Source organism: Protopterus annectens, chromosome 16.part0, assembly GCF_019279795.1.
Source record: "Protopterus annectens isolate FY-2018-M chromosome 16.part0, PAN1.0, whole genome shotgun sequence".
NCBI lineage: Eukaryota > Metazoa > Chordata > Ceratodontiformes > Protopteridae > Protopterus > Protopterus annectens.
In genome coordinates this window covers 155,886,061-155,906,959 of record NC_056750.1, presented here as the reverse complement: position 1 = coordinate 155,906,959, position 20,899 = coordinate 155,886,061, and the positions used below count along the sequence as shown (strand labels likewise).

The following is a 20,899-nucleotide window of genomic DNA, read 5'->3' as shown; positions in this document are numbered from 1 at the left end:
GATCCATGACATATGTGATGTTCATGACAATAGATATAGGCTGAGCATAGTGGAGAGGGTAACAAAAGCAGTAAGAGTTACTCACATGTCCTGTACATAGGCAGGTACATCATACCTTGGCACAAAGGTACCATTAGACCTTTTAACTGGATATGTGCTAACAGACAGATGCCTTGTGGCATTGTAAAGTTTTATATATTTTTCCTCAGTGTCTGCCCTCTGAGTCTCCTGCAGTAGCCATAAAGATGGTCATGAATATTTACATGCTCCATTGTTTACAACAGTGCGTCCAACACTAAACAGCATACGGTGTTAAATGAATATGTCTCCACTCCCGAGTGTTAGTCCCTATGCAGGGATGAAGTCATGTGTTCATGGCCTTCCCACAGATAACTGTATTCTATTGAATTGCACTGTATGCTGTCAATGTTCCTCACAGCATGCCTGTGCATTTTATGTTCAAATTCAGCATATGTTCCACTTACAATGCCATGCATGATCCTCGTGTGTGTGTTGTGTGATGAACAATGCACATAACCAAACAAGGTCATCTTATGACAGAAAAAGGTGCCTAAGTGAAAGTAGCCACTTTTGATTGCATTGGAAGTATTAATATGTGTAAGTATTTTGTATCTAGAGGGAACACAGTTTCATCAGTAATCATATCTTAGTATGAAGAATGCAATAAACATGGCTATTTTTGAGGTGATCTCCATCCTGCAGAAGCAGAATCCATTATGTATTTAAAGATAGATTTCCAGATCATGGGGGGGGGGGGGGTCATGACATGAAGGAGTTCAGTTACTTAAAATATGGCAAATTTGGTAATTGGGTTGACAGTGACCTCAGGTTATATGAGGGCTCCCTTTTGTAAAAGCTGGTCCCAAACAGTGAGAAAAAAAATTGATATTGACAAGTTTATACATCATGGACCCTGGAAGCAAGATATGTATTTTTGGGATGGGAAGCCATCTGGCATTGGTTAGCGTGTTTGAGAGGTGATGTACCTTGGGGGAGAATGTTATAAATCTGCACATGAAATACAGTCTGATTTCTTTTTGAAGTTGGCATAATAAATTAGGAGATCAGATTATAGTTGTAGGAGGACGTTTTTGCCTGTTACTGTCTGACCTTGCAGTGATAGGGCAAGTGAGATTCTTTCCAGAATAGGACTTCATTGACTTTAGCTTTAAGGATTTTGATGTGGATTTTGGAAGATGCGTGACAGGTCAGACCAGGCTAATAGGTATCTATTAATTTGGAATATAGCAAGGGGTCTATTAGTATCGTATATGATTGGTCAATTAGAGGAATGCTTGTCAAGCTTTTAATAGTTTCCAAAGAGTATGTGTTTTTGTTTCTACAATGTTTACTTATTTATGCTTTTGCAGTGAGGTACTGAGGTTGTAGAGGTCATTTAAATGAGGTTGGGAAGAACGAGGAGGGGTCTGACAATATCACCAGTGTAGAATATAGTAGGTAAACTGGGCAAGTCAGAGTGGAGTTTGTTCACACGAAAGGATAAGGAAAGTGGGAGAACCTTGATCTTTGAAGAACACCTTCATAGATGAAAATGGGAGAACCTTGATCTTTGAAGAACACCTTCATAGATGAAAATGGGAGAACCTTGATCTTTGAAGAACACCTTCATAGATGAAAATGGGAGAACCTTGATCTTTGAAGAACACCTTCATAGATGAAAATGGGAGAATCTTGATCTTTGAAGAACACCTTCATAGATGAAAATGGGAGAACCTTGATCTTTGAAGAACACCTTCATAGATGAAAATGGGAGAACCTTGATCTTTGAAGAACACCTTCATAGATGAAAATGGGAGAACCTTGATCTTTGAAGAATACCTTCATAGATGAAACTAGGAGAACCTTGATCTTTGAAGAACACCTTCATAGATGAAAATGGGCGAACCTTGATCTTTGAAGAACACCTTCATAGATGAGAGCGAATGTGGATGAAGAAAACCCAATGTGAGCTATGAAGGTTTTACTGTAATAAATTTATGAAATCACTGTGCAATTTGTGAGCAGATGCTGGCATGCAGGTCAGGATTCAATAGTAGGGGGTAGTCAGTAGTATGACAGGTCTTTGATAGGTCTATGAATATGTCTCCACTGAGGTTCCCTTTCCCATATTTTGAAGTATGTTGCCTATGAATATGCATGTTTCCATCATTGTGCTCTGACTACAGCAGAAGCCATGCTGATGGACTCATAACATTTAATATGTTTTAAGGTATTCACTTAGTTGATTGTAAATAATTTTTTCTAGTATTTTGACTAGGTTGTTAGATGAGAGATGGGCCTGGAGTCTGTAGTGGGGGCTAGGTTACTGTTTTTTTGGTCTGGGCTTGACTCTGGCAGACTTCTATACTACAAACATGATGTTTCAAATCAGATAGGTGTTTTATAGGTCTTTTAATGTGATCAGATTGTGGTATCGGAAGAGTATGACAAACCAGGTTAGTAATCCATCATGACCTGTAGGGTCAGCTAGTGGGACTTTGTTCATTATTTTATTGATGCCTTTTGTGGTTATAGCCTTAAAATAAATGGTGATGAGCCTGTGAAGTGATCAATGGTACTGGAGGGAGAATTGTTGGGGGTGGACATTCTATGTAGGAATTCTTCTGCAGAAATGGGGGGGGGGACAGATGTGGTACAAATTGTTCCTTTATGTAGGAGACTTAATTATTGATATTTCTCTATGTTGTTTAAGTTCCAGAATTTCTAAGCAAGGACAGGGGGTTGGTATGGGAGGAGGTCAGGAGGTGTGCTTTATGTTTTCTAGTAGGTCTCTTAGCTCGATTTCTTACAAGTATGTAGTCATGTTTTTCTTGTATTGAGGATGTTTTGCATGTTTGCCATGCAGAGTCCCAATTGTTCTATTAGAGTTTTAATTTCTGCCATTAACCATTTCTTCTGGAAAAACTATTGGGAAGTGTTTTGCAGTTTGTGACAGAATGAGATGAGGTGAGTGTATTGGCTATTTTGTTAGCATAATTTAGGGCTGGAATATTGTTTCAGTCATATTGAGGAAGCTGACTGTAAAGATTCATATGCTTTGTTAGGACTTTGGGTAGAAGAAGATGAATGTGTTTGATAGGTTTGTAATGGGTGGATTGAGAGTAAGTGTTACTGAGCAGTGGGTCAATATGTCTGGCGGAAGGATAGCAATGTTATGGGCTAACGATGAGTCAACTGATGATGAGCACATGTAGTAGGAAGTTGTTACCTGGCACGCGGATGAGTCTGAAAGTTTTTAATTAATAGTGCAAGACCTAGGTCTTTAAAGGATGTTTGTAAGGGTGGTAGTGTTCAAGATGTCTGAGCAAAGTTTTGAACTGCTATTGTGATGCTGTACATGTTGTTTAATACTTAGGCAATACCTTTTTAGGTCAGATAATGTTTATATTGCACTTCATGAGGATGAGTGCACATCCTCCTATTCTTTGGTGTGGTCTTGCATTACATGTGTAAGAGTACTCAGTGAAATTGTAGTTGAGATTGTAGTTGAGATTGGAGTGATGGTTTGACACATTATTCAACATGGCTACACTACTGGGGTTTTGTTTGTACACAAGGACTGTAGCTGCCATAGTTTATTTACCATGTTGCCAGTTTTCATCGCTGCCATAGTAAGAGTTGTAGGGTGTCAGCGGAACTCAGGTCCAGGGTTAGCTTTGATATGGCTTTGTAAGATCAGAGTTTGAATGCCTGGGATGAGTTTGAAAAGGGGTATAAGGAATGTTTTTGTTTTGGAAAATGTGCTGGGGCTTGTACATGCTAAGGGTACTAGATTTATTCTGGGAGGGGTATAATGGAATATTTTTTTTTTATTTTGTGCTAACTATATGGGTTTGTGTTTTTTTTGTAGGAGGGGATGTGATAGAAGTAAGCTTTAAGTTATGAAGTATATATAGGTTTTGTTTTGAGTGGTGGAAGGGTAAATATATGTTTTGCAATTCAATATTGTGTTAATGTACCAATGAATTATTAGGTTAGTATAATAAGAAACTTGCTTTTTATAAATGTGCTGTGCTATCTTATGAATGCCAGTACAAAACATTGACAAAATATCCTGCTTAATAAAGTAGCAACCTAATATCCAAGTGTTACCTTAAAAATGTTTACAAACTAAAATTAAGAGATCACAAGCATGATCATTTATAGACAATTTACAAACTGCCTAACTATCAAACTGTTTTATGTCTTTATTATGCAAGAAAGCTTGCAAACTGTCAAACTGCATTACTTAAAGGTTCAGCACTGCCTATTAGTTGAGAGCGGTATGTAATGAAGCAATAACCCACAGATGGGTGTGGGTAATGTTGGATTTATCGATGGTTGGTGTGGTTTGGTCATGAGGGTGAAGCCCAAGTGACCAAACAAAGCCAACCGTGGGTAAATCCAGCATTGCCCACACCCAGCCATGGGTTATTGCTATTATACAATGACATTATTTAAGAAAAACATAATTACTTTAAACAATGTCATTGTATAATGCCTCTGTGGTGCCCTTCTGGAGTTTTCTGGTATTCTGGGGCATTTCTGATGTACTGTGTCTGCATAAGGGACTTGTATTCCCACGTTTACGCACATCAGTGCTATGCAGAGGTAGTAACGGAGAAAGGAAGATCTCCATTGCTTTTTTTAAAGATATCGCGCTGTGTTATATGAGTTGAAGAACTTGTTTAACATAGCGAGATATCTTAAAAAAAAAAAGCAACGGAGATCTTCCTTTCTCTGTTGCTACATCTGCAGAGGAAAAAAGGTAAAAAAAATACAGGAAACAAGAGATATACTAACGGAAAATATCTAAGCGACTGGACCTTTTTCCATTATTATATTGTCAGATTTGCAATGGGCACGCTGGTTGGGTATGCCAATCAGCGTGCTCATTTTTACATATTTATGGCCAGTCATATAATTTCTAGCAGGCATCAGAATATCATGCTGTTTAATTTTTCTCATCATGAAGAAAAAAAAAACTCACTACTTTCACAAAAATAAAGAATAACTCCATCTTTAAATGATGCAAAGTTATGTGCTAACATCAAAAGTGTAGTATAATTTATGATGGCTAAAATAGCTAGTGAGACTCATTGAAATAGTTTATTCACTTTCAAAATTCAAACGGAGCCGCTGCTCTGAAATGCCCTTCACTTGATCACAATTACTTTAAGGTGTTAATTATGCATTTATTTTTCTTTCATTTACCTGCAGCAGGAATTGGAACTGCATCACTCTGTGATGAATTTACAGAACGTTCCTTTATCACTGTCCCATAGGTGCATGTGTAATCCCCTTTCCTTGAGCTGCCTTTTAAGTCAACATTTAATGTGAATTGCTGGCTTGCTTCTGAATCACTTGTATAAGCAGAATAAATAAGGTCTCCGTCCTTGAAGAAGTAGAATGCTGTTGCTGACTGATTAACTGGAGCTGTACAGGTAGCAATAAAAGTACCTCTGTATTTCATCCAACCACTTATTTCCGCTGATAGCAGTGGCTTTGCAGGATGATCTAAACAGATCATGAAATAGAAATTAGAACACAAACTGCATTTAAGAGTGTTTATTTCTGCTGCTGGCTATCTGCTCATAAATACTGCCTTAACTAGTACAGGCATAAAAATCATGCATTTTGCAGGACCAAACTGTTAGACCTGTCATGATAGCACTGATTTCAGGATTATACACATTTGCATTTACTGATATGCTGCTACTGATTATATTAGTAGAATATGATGAATATGCATTCACTATAAATTTAGTTCTATATTCGTCAGAAACATAATTCAGAGCTCATATCTTTGTGAATATAACTGAAGAAAGAAAATGTTTAAATAAAAACCAAATTGCCTAGGTACTCAAGAGGCTACTCAGGCCAGTAATATATGTTAAGCACTTTTATTCATTTAATGCACAAAATCCTATTCTGATGAAGTTCATACATTAAATGAAAGAACTTAACATATATTACTGGTCTGAGTTGTCTTTTGAGTACCTAGGCATGTTGGTTTATATTTAAAGAAAATGTTTAGTTGACATCCTGGGCAGAGTCCCTAACTTAGAGCTGTAACATGCACAGACAGTTCTTTCATTCAGTTTTACTTCATCGGATCACTGATTACCAGTTCCAGTAGCCAGATACCAGAATTATCAAATGACATCTCTTATGACAAATGTATTTATTATAAGCTTGGGGACAGAACAATGTCTGCAATTAGGCAATACAGCCTATAGCAAGTATGGAGGAGAAAAGTCTGGTTAGTGATCAAAATCCAGATTGTAATTAGATAATTGTATACTGGTGATAAATATGCAGATGTTAAGGTAACGAGTTGTGAGCAGCTCTATCCAGCAACTTCAGATTTGAATCTCACCACAGCAGCTTGTATATTGTGTAATTCTGAATTATTATTACAATGTATTAATTATGACAAATCTCAGGTCATACATAAAAAGAATATCAAAGAAGAACATATATATAAAACAAAGCATTTGCATTATCAAGTTAATAAACAAATAGAAAACTAAACAAACAAATATATAAAGGTAACATTTTATGAAATGAGTTTCACTTCAAGAGAGAAAGCAGACCATGTAAATTTTTTTCTGAATACGTTTACAAGAAAGCATTGGTGCCATGCTCATTCTTGGGAATTTATTTTCTGTTTATCGGGTTGGATGGCTGCTATAACTGTATTTTTTCAGCCATGACCCAGGCTCATAAGGAGATAACATATAGAATGATAGACAAGTGGTTGTACAGACAATATACATTAGCCAAATCAATTATGAATGACATTTCACTGTTGCATATGAGACACAAGTCCTATATTACTGCAGAACAAAAGTAATACAGTTTTGAACATATAGTAAATAACTACATTAACATATTTATAGACAGTGGTATATGCAATGTTATGTGCAGTGTTTGAGCTTGTTGTACAGTGTGAGGGATAACATATTTATAGACAGTGGTATATACAATGTCATGTGCAGTGTTTGAGCTTGCTGCACAGTGCAAGGGATAACATTTACAGAGAGTGGTATATACAATGTTATGTGCAGTGTTTGAGCTTGCTGTGCAGTGTGAGGGATAACATATTTACAGACAGTAGTATATACAATGTTATGTGCAGTGTTTGAGTTTACTGTGCAGTGTGAGGGATAACATATTTATAGACAGTGGTATATACAATGTTATGTGCAGTGTTTGAGCTTGCTGTGCAGTGTGAGGGATAACATATTTAGACAGTGGTATATACAATGTTATGTACAGTGTTTGAGCTTGCTGTGCATTGTGAGGGATAACATATTTATAGACAGTGGTATATACAATGTTATGTACAGTGTTTGAGCTTGCTGTGCAGTGTGAGGGATAACATTTATAAACAGTGGTATATACAATGTTATGTGCAGTGTTTGAACTTGCTGTGCAGTGTGAGGGATAACATATTCATTGCAATGTGAGGGATAGCATTTATAGACAGTGGTATATACAATGTTATGTGCAGTGCTTGAGCTTGCTGTGCAGTGTGAGGGATAACATTTATAGACAGTGGTATATACAATGTTATGTACAGTGTTTGAGTTTGCTGTGCAGTGTGAGGGATAACATTCATAGACAGTGGTATATACAATGTTATGTGCAGTGTTTGAGCTTGCTGTGCAGTGTGAGGGATAACATCTACAGACAGTGGTATATACAATGTTATGTACAGTGTTTGAGCTTGCTGTGCAGTGTGAGGGATAACATTTATAGACAGTGGTATATACAATATTATGTACAGTGTTTGAGCTTGCTGTGCAGTGTGAGGGATAACATTTATAGACAGTGGTATATACAATGTTATGTACAGTGTTCGAGCTTGCTGTCCAGTGTGGGGGATAACATATTTATAGTCAGTGGTATATACAATGTTATGTGCAGTGTTTGAGCTTGCTGTGCAGTGGGAGGGATAACATATTTATAGACAGTGGTATATACAATGTTATGTGCAATGTTTGAGCTTGCTGTACAGTGTGAGGGATAACATATTTATAGACAGTGGTATATACAAGTTATGTGCAATGTTTGAGCTTGCTGTGCAGTGTGAGGGATAACATATTTATAGACAGTGGTATATACAATGTTATGTACAGTGTTTGAGCTTGCTGTACAGTGTGAGGGATAACATATTTATAGACAGTGGTATATACAATGTTATGTGCAGTGTTTGAGCTTGCTGTGCAGTGTGAGGGATAACATTTATAGACAGTGGTATATACAATGTTATGTACAATGTTGGAGATTGCTGCGCAGTGTGAGGGATAACATATTTATAGACAGTGGTATATACAATGTAATGTGCAGTGTGAGGGATAACACATTTATAGACAGTGGTATATACAATGTTATGTGCAGTGTTTGAGCTTGCTGTGCAGTGTGAGGGATATATGAACTATTAACATTTATCCCTAAAGCAATTATACTTGCTTTCATTGGCGAGATGCTTTCATAAGCTTTTTTATTTTTAATTCCTGCTCTTGTTTTCCACAATTGCTAGTCTTTGTATATTATAAGGAGAGTGAAAAGTTTGTAAGAGTAGTCAGTATTCAAGCCTGGGGAGTGGAGCATCCTTAGCAGTAACTGATGTGGCTTTTGGGGTGACTTTTTATAACATATTTATTTGTGAGAGTACCTCATTGGTGATATTGTCTATATGGATTATGAATGTAAATGAGCAGGTTAAGAGTAATACCTAAATATGTATATTCAGCAAAAAGGGGGTAAATGATGCTTTGTGCATCTTTGAGTAGGCTAGGTTATACGTTTGCTGTTTTAAGGAGAATGGAAAATAACACTTCATTTGTTTTCTTTGGAGTGATACCTAACAGAAAAATGGTGAAATGGTGTGTTTGGAAGTGTGGTGATGGATTTATTAGGCTCCAGAAGCAGACTGTTGTCAGCATAGTTAGATCAAGTGAAGAATGTTCCGTAAATAAGTCATTATTAAAGAGGGAGAAAGGTGACCAACCTAGAGCCAGAGCGAAGGGGAACTCCTACATTTAGGTAGCCTGTGGATGTGTAATTGTTACAGAACAGAACTTGGAAGGACTGGTTTGGTAGGTAGCTATTAAACCAATTAACACTGTTGTCTCTGACATTAAATCTTTTAAGCCTTCAGGGTTGTACTACACACTAATTCAGAAGCAAGTGTCATATCCACAATAATGCTGGTTGTGAGATGTTCCTGAATGATGTTACAGAGTACATTGTTAACAGCTGAAAGGAGATCTGTTGTAGTACTAAAGGCATTGTGGAAGTTACGTTGCTGATGAAAATGTAACCCATAGTTTCTGCTGTGTTTCTATAATTCCATATGAAGAAGTTTTTAAAAAAAATGTTTGCAATTGGGAAGGGGGGGGTAGAGATTGGACAAGAGTCCTTATAGCCTTTGGGAGCTGCTATTATATGAAGAGATAATGGAGTGTTAGAAGTCAGTGGGAAGAATCCCTGACGTGAGATGAAAGTTAAAGATATACGGGAGATGTATGGCAATATAATTAACAGATTTCCTAAGAAAACAAGGTGGAGGGGGAAAAAGCCCTTTCCGTGAAATAGACACCCTCTCCATGTCAACCCTTTTTAAGCACAACCTGGATAACTGGGTGGGGAACATAAAATACACCCATGGGATTTCACCTGTGTTCCTACTGTACAGGGGCATCAGGTGCTGGCTTGTTGAAATATGAGTTAAATACTTGTCTAGGCTTGTAAGGGCCTCAGGGTCAATAGCCTAGTAACTTCCTATGATCTTATGATCCTGTGGGATTTTTAAGATGTTTTTGGTATCTTGAGCATATATTTCACAAAAGTAGAAAGTGACAGCATATTCGGCTAAAATGATGAATTGGGATCTGTTGGTATTGTTTAAGAACTGGGTATTGTGAAAACTGCAATACGTTAGTGGATAAAGACATAACTGCTTTATAGCCTTCTGGTAAGGTTACATTTGGAATGTTAAGGGTAGTGTTTTTGGTTGTAAATTACTAACTATGCCAGTTAGATTCTTGATTTCCTTCCAGAAAATTCTGGATTTACTTGCAGAGATTAGCTGTTTGTCTTATGAATTGTGTCTTGGTTAATTTGGTAGCTAATTTATTCAATTTCCTAAGATTGTAGTTATCATGAAGTTGGTTATCTGAGGTCTTCCGATTCATTGTTTTCTGGGCTACATCTCTCACTCTCTCTCTCATCATATTGAGGAGGCCTGCATTTATCCAAGAACAGCCTGTCAAGTAAAATGCTTAAGAAAGCACAAATCTGAGCTCCGGGTAACCTTAGTAACTTTAAAGGTGCACTTACCTATTATGCAAATGGGGTGAGGTTTACTTCCCAAGGACTGAATCATCTTTCCATGTGTATGAATTCCATAATTGCAGGTGTAAGATAAAGCTGCGGTATTATCAGCTCTGAGCTCCTGTGAATGTTTTTGCATCAATGTTGAAATAGTGATGTAGTTTGCAAAGAACCGGTAGAATGCAGGAGTAATATTATTTGGCACTGAGCAATAAATATCAAAGGATTCCCCTCTAATAAACACAGTATGATTGGGGAAAAGCACAACTGATGGTGCTGCTGGTATTTCTGTAAATAAAATAAAACAGTGTTAATGTTTTCATATTGTCAGTAAATTAAAAGTGAAGACATCCATCTCTAGACATGTCAGTTTCTGAATAAAATTCTATGAGTGCATGCAATTTATGTTTCACACAAACAAAACAAAACAAACTATGTGCATAATTGATAGAAAAAGATAGACACACAGCCTTAATGTACCTTTTAACTTCAACATAGATGAAGTTCTATTGTTTATTTGTTGAATGTTTCACAGAATGTATCGTACCACAACATTAATGGAGTAAAAAATGAATAAATAAAAAAATTTAATTAAAACATATATTTCTGCATGTAGTATTTACTCTTTACTCTCAAGAATATTATGAATTCTGTAAATATTATCTTGTTTAGTACATGGGCATGTTCTGGTTAAATTCTAGAATAATCACTGATAATGCCTACAAAGCATGGGCAAAAAAAGAATTCAGAAAATTAACTAAACAGGAAACAGCTGTCTGGATGCAAATCAAGTGTTTCCTCAATGCACTCAGATGCTGGACTGCACTTTTAGCATATCTTGACATGAAAAAATATGAAAAAATATGAATGTAAGTGTCAGGAGAGAGAAGTACAAGTTTTTTTTTTTTAAGATTAATGTTTGTGAATATAAATACTAATTTTATTATACTAGTATGCTATGTATTCACTGAAACTGCATTATAAAATTGGTTATTTAAAATATTGATTGTATTAAACATGGTACCTTGGAGCTTTTCTCCCTGGGCTTCCACCGGAAAAGGGCACCTATGTCCAGTTGGACTTTCTCAGTAAAAAAAGTATCAGTGTCAATAAATAAACAGCAATTGTTTCATTTTGCTACTCATCCAAAATTAATGTCTAAATTGCAATTAATGACTAAATGCCCTGCCTTTGTAACATGATGTCACCAGTAATATTACATCAGATTTCAAAGCATATGATGACCTTACTCTGCTATACTAGTAAATTATTCAACTGAAAGAAATCAAGCAGCTCTTCTGTGAGATATTTTGATGTCTGAGGCTTAAAACTGGACTTGACTCTCAAGAATACTATTAGTTCTGTAGATATGATTATGCTGTTTATTATATGGACACTTGTCCTGGTTCAGTTCTGGAATGATCTTCATGTTAATACATACAAGGCATGGGCAAAGAAGAATTATTCACAAAATTAACTAAACAACAAACAGCTATCTGGATCCAAATCATGTGTTTCTTCAAAATACTTGATTTCACTCAGATGCTGGAATGTACTTTTAGCATAACTTGAAATGAAGGATATAAGTTCAAGAGTCAGGGGATAGAGAGAATAGGTATTTGGTGAGTAAAGGCCAACTCAGAATGTGGATTAAGAGCATAAGCAAGTGAAGAAATAGAAATCAGACATTTTGAACCGTGGATTTAGTAAATTGTGGGAGGAGGATAAAAGGATCCCCATGGGGGGAGGGGTTGATGAATACTGTAGTGCAGGTATGTGTCAATCATCTGTTAGTGGTTATTGCTGAGGAGGCAATAAGCAAAGACAAGGAGGCTGCAGAAATATGTCAGGACTGGGGGTTGTAGGATCCATTCTCAAAAGCTTTTCCTGTATTAGCAGCAGGCATGCAGAAAAGAAATGGGATAAGGAAGCATTTTGACTGTCTCTGGCAGTGAATAAGAGATGGGAAGGGGAATGGGCATAGCTGACATCGGAATGGGATAAGGAAGCATTTTGACTGTCTCTGGCAGTGAATAAGAGATGGGAAGGGGAATGGGCATATAGGCTAGTGAATAAGAGGGGAAGGGGAAGATAGCTGAGACCTGGAATGGGATAAGGAAGCATTTTGACTGTCTCTGGCAGTGAATAAGAGGTGGGAAGGGGAATGGGCATAGCTGACATCGGAATGGGATAAGGAAGCATTTTGACTGTCTCTGGCAGTGAATAAGAGATGGGAAGGGGAATGGGCATAGCTGACATCGGAAGCACTACTGTGCTAGTGAAAGAATCCATCTAAGCCCAAAAGGGATAGCAGTGCTCACTGCTTGGTTGGAAAGGATCCTGTCAACACTTTATCTTTAACATGGAAAGGGGAAGGGACAGTGACCAAAGCAGAAGATAAAGGGTAGAGTAAGGGGGTTAGGGGGTTAGGTTGTAGGTAGAATTTAATGGAAAAATTAACAAGGATGACATGGGTAGTATTATACAAGATTGGAAGCTTGTCTAGGAAGGTGGGGAGATGTGGTACTGAAGATAGTAATGCAGGAGGGGAGGCTGGATGTTGCTGGTATCACAGAAGCATGGGGTATTTAGAAAGGGGTAGGAGAGGGGGTGCCTGTGTATTGACTGTTTGGAAATAACACTGAAGGCAGAATAGGGGTATAGCAGCAATTTACAGGAATTAGGGCATCAGATATGAAACCAGAGAAGAGGAGGAGGAAGGACACCAAAGCAAGAGTAGGGCAAGGCAGGGGTCAGTGTAAGAACCCAGGTTAAGTGCTCTGCAATATAGTTAGACTGGGGAAGCAGTGATGGATTGATGCAGCGCAACCTATATAGGAAGGAGGATTAGAAAAAGCAGAAAATAAATGACTGTGGTAGGTGGAGGAGGGTAAAAATCAATGGGGATCTGAGTCTTTTAGACAAAGACTAATATATTCTGTGCTGCAGGCTAGATAGTGGGCGGAAGCTGACTAAAGTATTGGACCATGACAGGATCAGACAACCACTGCACAATGATACCAGAGAGGGCAGGTGTCATGATGTCATCCTAACTAACATAGGGGGTGTTATGAATTCCCAGGTTAAGGTATGATGAGCCAGCAATAATCGTGTCACTTTGCAGTTTGGGGGTGTAATGCAAGAAAACAAAATGATGATATGGGATTTTAGGGCAAAAGATTACAAGGATGGATTAGCAAACTGGGACCAAACTGAGGAACTGAGTTAACAGATGCATAGGTAAATACTAGGCAATTAGTCGGAAGACCATTACAAGTATAGCCAGTAAAACCACATTTAAAGGTTCCCATCAGCTTTGAAGAGGACAGCACAATCATAAAAGTTACAGAAATCATAGGAAGTACACAGCTGTTTGACCAGAAGCCATGCATGCCTTGCCAAAAACATCTGCCATGCTCTACCATCCTTTCTAAGTTTTGCATATCACATTTTATATTGTCAACCCTCAATATTTCCAGAAGGAGTGCATCCACATGCCTTGCTGATCTAAACTATATCTCCAGCAACCACTACTCACTAAAGGGAACATATTATGTAGTCTGTATAGGGTGTAAAATATTTCTGGAGATACTTCCACAAAAGTATTCAAACCTTTTTTGCTCTTGTAGTGCTTCTGTGGGCTAAACAAGAAACTTAGCATACCTTACTTATGAAATTCCTTCCTGGTAACCTATTCCATCCTTGTCTTAAGTTTTTCTTTCACTCCATTGATATTGTCCATTCACAGGTTCATAGGTTCATGGGTTGGTACTAGGCTATCGGCCCTAGGGCTTATACAAGCCTAGCCATAACAATTCCTTGGATATTTCTTCCCACAATATTTACTTCTCTGGACCCCTGTCTAGCAGGGTGACTGACATGATCCCCAGGGTGAATTTCCTATCTCCCATCCAATCATCAAGGTTTCTTTTGAAGAGGGACCATGAGGCGCTCTGCTTGATATGTATAGGCAGTCTATTCCAGAGTATGGGGAGTCTCTGGGTCAGGAACCTATCCCTCCAGCATGTTTTGTTCATTGTGATGACAAGGATTAGATCCCTGGAGCGTGTGGCTCTGAGGGATTGGGATTTCTTTAAGTGGAGCATGTCCAACAGCTCAGGGTTTGATGGCCTTGTATGTTAAGCAGAGATCGCCTCTGAGTAGACAATATGCCACAGAGTATAGCTGGAGTTTTTTTAGACTGTCAGTATATGGCATCTGCTTTAGGCCTGTGATTCTTTTAGCGAGGTATTTCTGTGGCCTTTCAAGCTGTTGCAGATGTCTTGTGAGGTACATAACAAACGGGGCATTATACTCTATAATGGGTCTAATGAGGGATGAGTACAGTGAGACAATGACCTCCTTTTTTCTGGATGAAAAGCCCTTAGTGATGAGGTGTGCCACATAGAAGGATTTCCTGACTGTTGTGGCAATGTGGTTATCAAAAGTGAGACCACTGTCCACCTGTGTCCCTAAGTCTCTCATCACACTTTCGATGTTTAGTGTCCTGCCACCTATGTGGTAATTCATGGGTACATGTTTTTTTTCCAAAGGGGATAACTATACATTTCTTGGCATTAAGCTTAAGCCCATGGCTCTGGCACCAGGCATCTGTTTCTGTAAGGCCCTTTTGTAGAATATCCACATCATTTGGGGATTCAATAATGGCTCCCAGTTTGCAGTCATCTGCAAACTTTGTTAGCCAGAGTCCCTTAGTGTTGGCCTGTACTTCAGAGAAGTAGATGCCAAACAAGAGTGGTCCCAGGACTGAACCCTGAGATAATCCACTTGTCACTTGTCTGGAGCTGGATTTGGAGTCAGCTACTTTTACTGTCTGGGTTCTGTCAGTAAGCCAGTTAGCAACCCATCGAGTGACGTATGGATTTATGCCCAGCTTAGTAAGTTTATCTATGATTCCAGAGTGGGGGATGGTGTCAAAGGCCTTGGCGAGGTCCAGCTAGGCTGTGTGGACTGCCTTACCCTCGTCCACAGCTCTGGTGACTGATTCAAAGAAGTCAATCAGATTCAGGAGACACGATTGGCCCCTCACAAACCCAAACTGGGTGGGGTCTAGTGTTTGAAGGTTGCCAATGTCTTTGTTTATAAGTTCCATGATAATGCGTTCCATGCCCTTGCAAATCAGGCTTGTCAGACTGATGGGACGGTAGTTCCTGGGATCCAAGGTGGATCCTCCCTTGTGGAGCGGGATAACTGTAGCTGTGTGCCACTCAGTGGGCATGAAGCCTGAGGTGAGGCTATGATTAAACATGACACTTAGGTGAGGTGCCAGTTCATTTTGTAGTTCATGTAGTACACAGCCTGGGATGTCATCTGGTCCCATGGATGCTGTATTCTTAGCTTTGGAGAGTGCGGTTTCTACCTGTGTGTCTGTGATTATCAGAATTTGGCAATCTTTTGGTATTGAGATGGGCCCTTTAGCGGGTGAGAATGGGGTGAAGTTGGCACTAAATCGATCTGCCAGGATATTGGCAATATCCTTGGGATCAGTATATTTAATGCCATTCTGTTGTAACTCAGAGCAGATCTGAGCATTGCCATTTAGATTCTTGACATAACTATAGAATGCCTTGTGGTTGTCTTTGGAATCTTTGGCAATTTTATTTTCGTAACTAGCTTTTGAGGATTTTATGAGGGATCTCAGCTTCTTACTGAGGCTGGTGAGGGAGTTTTTTGCATCCTGGGATTTTCCTCTTTTTTTGCAACAGTTTCTTCCTTCTGTTGTTTAGTTTGTTTATAGCAGGGGACCACCAGATTGGCTTCCTTTTTTTGGAGAAGAGCATCTTGGTTCTATTTGGGATGGCACAATTCATGCACGAGTGAATGTGCTCGTACAGTGCCTTAGTGTAGGATTCTGCAGTCGAACTTCCAGACCCCGTCTGCATGGGTGTTGTGAAGTTCGTCACTTCTGACTTCAGTAGCTTGAAGTTGGCTTTGGAGAAGTTTTTTAAGGAGGTTTCCTTACTGGAGTGTGGGGGTGCGATGTGGATGTCAAGGGTGATTTGCTTATGGTCAGACCTGACCAATGAGGGGGTGACCACTGGTGTGGAGCATCTATCTCCCATGTTTGTAATGATGAGGTCTAGGATACTGGAGCCCTTGGTGGGACAATGGATTAGTTGATCCAGGGGTGTTGGAATTTATGAATTCCAATAACCGTTGGGAAAAGGAGTTGGTACCTGAGTAGTTTTCCCAATTAATGGCAGTGTAGTTGAAATCACCCAGTATTAGGGTGTTTAGTTGTATCTTAATATTTTTCATTATGTTTAGAAAGGTGTAGTGAGAATCTTTGGGCATGGTTGAGGATCTGTAGCAAGCTACAATTTGGATTGCAGTCTTACCTAGTGTTAGTTGCACCTGGAGAATTTCAGATGCATTGTGTTGGGCAACTAGCCTGGAGGTGTGAATATCCTTGGTGAATATGGACACTCCTCCACCTTTAGTGTTTCGGTCCTGGTTTTGTGGCTGAAAAGTGTGGTAAGAATTGTAGCCTGGTATTGCAGGGGTGCTCTCTGGAGCCTTGAACCAGGTCTCAGTTACTGCACAGATATCAATGTTCTCCATTTTTAGGAGTGCCTCGAGAGAGTGCATTTTGAGGTTTAGACTTCTAGCATTGAGTAGCATTACCTTCAGATTTTGCCTGCTTCTATTTGTTACGGTGGTGGTTTTATCCTTTGAACCTTGCCTAAAAAAGGCACTATAGGGGTGGCAAGAGCTTTAGCCAGTAACCGGAATCCCAGGGGTAACAGGTGCAGACCATCTCTGGCAAAGTATCATGGTTTGTCGATCATGTCTTCCCAGGCAGACAAATACTGGATCCCCTTTGAATGACACCAGAAGCTTAGCCAATTGTTGAAGTCAATCATTTTGTCCTTATACTGTGGTATCATTCTTGGCAAAGGCAGGATGCTACTCAGGGCTAGGGTCATACCTGCCTGAGTCACATGATCCAAGAGCTCTTCCATATCTCTTTTCATGTAGTCCAGGGAGGTACGTCTCAAGTCATTCACTCCAGCATGGACAATGACAGAGTCATATTTGTACTTGTTGTGGAGTGACTTGAGTGCATGTGTTATGTGGCGGATCCTGGCACCCGACAGGCAGCTGACTGTAATTTTCTCCTTATTCAGTCTGGTGAGTGGGACATCAGTCTGCCTGACTATAGAGTCACCTATGACTAAAGTGTTGGGTACATTGTCTTGCCTTAGGGGCTGTTGTTGGGTGGCACACTGGTGTTGTGAGCTATGTGTCACTTTGGTTGTGACTGGTGTTTGTTTGCATTTCGGCTTCGGAGATCCTTGTTGCTTGCTACATCCTATGTAATCCTTCAAAATTAGCTTTTCCTTAGTTGCATTCTTGGCTGACTGGTATTCATAGAGATGCAACGCACTTCTGAGCAAGCCTTGCACAGTCAAGTGGTAGTATTCAGTGAGACAGGAAAACATGGAGCACTCAAATGAAAGCATGCAGTGTGTATGAAATGCACAATTATCTGAGTGGATCTAGCTGTGCAGTGAGGTAGACACAACTGTACATTGAAATACACAGAAATGTAAGACATAATCCATTCTACATTGTGCAGCCATGTGAGAGCAGGAAAACATGAAATTAAACATATACATCTTAATATCTTAATATGAATAAGTGCTTGCAGGAGTTAGTCTGCATGTGCTGAGACATCCCCTGGCAGGATGACCACATGTGCTGCAGGCAGCTAAGAAGCCATATATTTGCAGCTGCACTTTTATATCCCTAAAAGGGAGTGAAAGAGATGCACAGGGAAGAATGAAAAAGGGCAGAAGCAAACACAGGGTCACACAAAAATATAGTATAATGCAGTATGCCAAATCAGAAAAGGAAGGCAACATTTCTTGAATGAATAGGGGCATTTTTTTTGTATGTGTGTATGGGGGGGGTGTAGAAAGGGAAGCGTGGGTACAGCTCATTTGATGTAGTGGTAGTTGCTCTGACTGCAGTGCACAGGTTCACGGGTTCGAGACTTGGCAAAGCTGATTATTTCCTACTCAACCTGGTTGACTTTGAGTCAATCACCAAGGCTGTGGATGAAGGTAAGGCAGTGCATACAGCCTACCTCAGTCTGGCCAAGGCCTTTGATACCATTCCTCACTCGGGAATTATTGATAAACTAGGAATCAACCCCTATATCACTAGGTGGGTTGCAAATTGGCTCACAGATAGAACACACAGTGTGAAAGCAGCAAACTCCAAGTCTGACTGCCGACCAGTCACGAGTGGAGTCTCACAGGGATCGGTCCTGGGTCCTCTCCTTTTAGGCATCTACTTCTCAGAAGTCCAGACCAACACAAAGGGACTCTGGCTGACCAAGTCTGCAAATGACTGCAAGCTGAGAGCCATTATTAACTCCCTAAGTGATGCAGACATCCTACAGAAAGGCCTCACTGAGACCAATGACTGGTGTCGAAACCATGGCCTTAAGCTTAATGCCAAAAATGCATCATCATCCCCTTTGGTAAAAACTCAGTTCCCACTAACTACCACACTGATGGGAACCCACTGAACACTGAAGGTGTTATAAGAGATTTGGGGACGCAGGTTGACAGTAACCTCTCCTTTGACCACCACATTGCCACTATGGTCAGAGAGTCCTCCGGTGTGGCACATCTCATTATCAAGGGTTTTGCATCCAGGAAGAAAGAAGTCATCTTCTCTCTCTACTCTTCCCTCATTAGACCAATCGAGTATAAGGGTTCCTATTATGTAATTGAAGACACAATCCTTTAAATGCGTCTTGATCGAACTTGAAAGTAAGAAACAGCAAAATAGCAAAATGGCATATAAGCAATTTCTTTCCCTCGGAAAGAAATCGCTTGGCAGCCTCCATTACTTTGCCATTTTCATCACTGCAGTGCAATCTCGGAGTTGGTATATTTAAGTAGGGGGTGCCCCCCACATTGGGGGTGTAGGGGGCAAACCCCCCACTTTATGTAATGTTTTGATGTTTTTATTTTTATTTTATTTTTTTTTTCTGGAACAGCGATTTTTTTTCCCCTGGGGAAAAAAAAATCGCTGTTCTGAGTGTTCGGGATTGTAAGCTTTCGTTTACATGGGGTCGATAAATCAGCTTTAGCTGATTTAATATAGACCCAAGTATAATGCCCCATTTGGCATGCACCTCACTAGACATCTGCAACCACTGGAGAGGCCACAAAATTACCTCACGAAGAGGATCCTAGGCATTAAACACATGTCGTACAAGGACAGACTGAATAGACTCCAACTATTCTCTGCCTCATATCTTAGTGGCAACTTTCTGCTTGACTTACAAAGTCATGTCTGACCCAGCTCTGTTAGAAATGCTACATCTAAAGAAATCCCACTCCCTCCACACCACACACTCCAGAGACCTCAACCTTATTACCAAAATCAACAGAACATACTAGAAGGACACGTTCCTCACCCAAACTGCCTATGCTCTGGAATAGACTTCTCATACATGTCAAGCAGAGCACCTCACTGTCTCTTCAAGAAAAACCTTGATGAGTGCATCAGTAATAATGCCAAGGCACTTCTATGGGCTAGGCTTGTAAAGGCTCCAGGGCCATTAGCCTAGTGCTCACCTATGAACCTATGATAGGGAAAGAGAAAGCAAGTCAGACAGTATAGTGTATAGGGCTGGAGATTTTCTCCATGGGCCTCATCTGACATTTTTTGACTAAAGCCTGCAAGACAAACAGATAAGCAAAATAAAGTAAAATAAATAAAATAATAATAAGTTGGAAAAATACTTACCAGTAGCAACAGTCTGAAATACAAAACAGGGAACAAAAAATATATAAAAATTTGCTATTCCATTTAGGGTTACCTAACTTCGACTTCCCAACTACAGACATCATGAGGGTTTGAAATTTTTGCACTGTTGTTCATAAAAATGTTGACTTTGTTCCTTCAGCTTGTTCATGCCCATGACTGAGGATAGCTCCTTGGTTAGATCATACCAGGACTCCCCTTTTTGAAATGCGCTATCATAGGGGTCCAGTAAACAATTCTCAAAATTACAGCGAAGGAGATAAATGCAGACACTCTCCAGAATGCACTAGCAGAAGCTGCCATTCTCCCAAATATTCATTGAAAATGGAGTCCCTTTCTTGAGAAACAACATGGTACTTTGTCATTTGTGCCTACAATGGAATATCAGTAGTGTAGCTACGCAAAAGATGCATGATGGATATATATATAGGAAGGTGCTGCATGAGCTTGGGAGGATGGCGTACTGTTTAAGGTACCTTAAGACACAAGGCACAAGGTCTAATCCCTACCCTTGGGAAGCATGGCTAGGCCTAAAAGGCCATCCTGTGGCCGTTAGCTTAGTAATTATTTTGTAAACCTATGGCTGTGAGCTGTACAAGGGGACCATAGATAGCTGGCTGCACCTCATACAGCAGGCACCCAGCAGCAAAATTGAGGAACTCACAGACATCTATGCCCCTTACCTAATTTGTCTACATGCAACTGAAATAAATATAAGTTTGCAGTC

At 39.6% G+C, this 20,899-nt stretch overlaps 1 protein-coding gene across 1 annotated transcript in view; it reads right to left on the bottom strand.

The window, feature by feature from the left end:
- Positions 1-20,899, bottom strand: part of LOC122790443 (platelet endothelial cell adhesion molecule-like) — a 611,804-nt gene that overhangs the window by 362,501 nt on the left and 228,404 nt on the right. Inside the window, exons 5-6 of the mRNA XM_044057977.1 lie at positions 10,372-10,653; positions 5,236-5,538 (exon numbers count right to left, since the gene is read on the bottom strand). Of these exons, the coding sequence (XP_043913912.1) occupies positions 5,236-5,538; positions 10,372-10,653 (585 nt within the window). The remainder of the gene's footprint in view (positions 1-5,235; positions 5,539-10,371; positions 10,654-20,899) is intronic.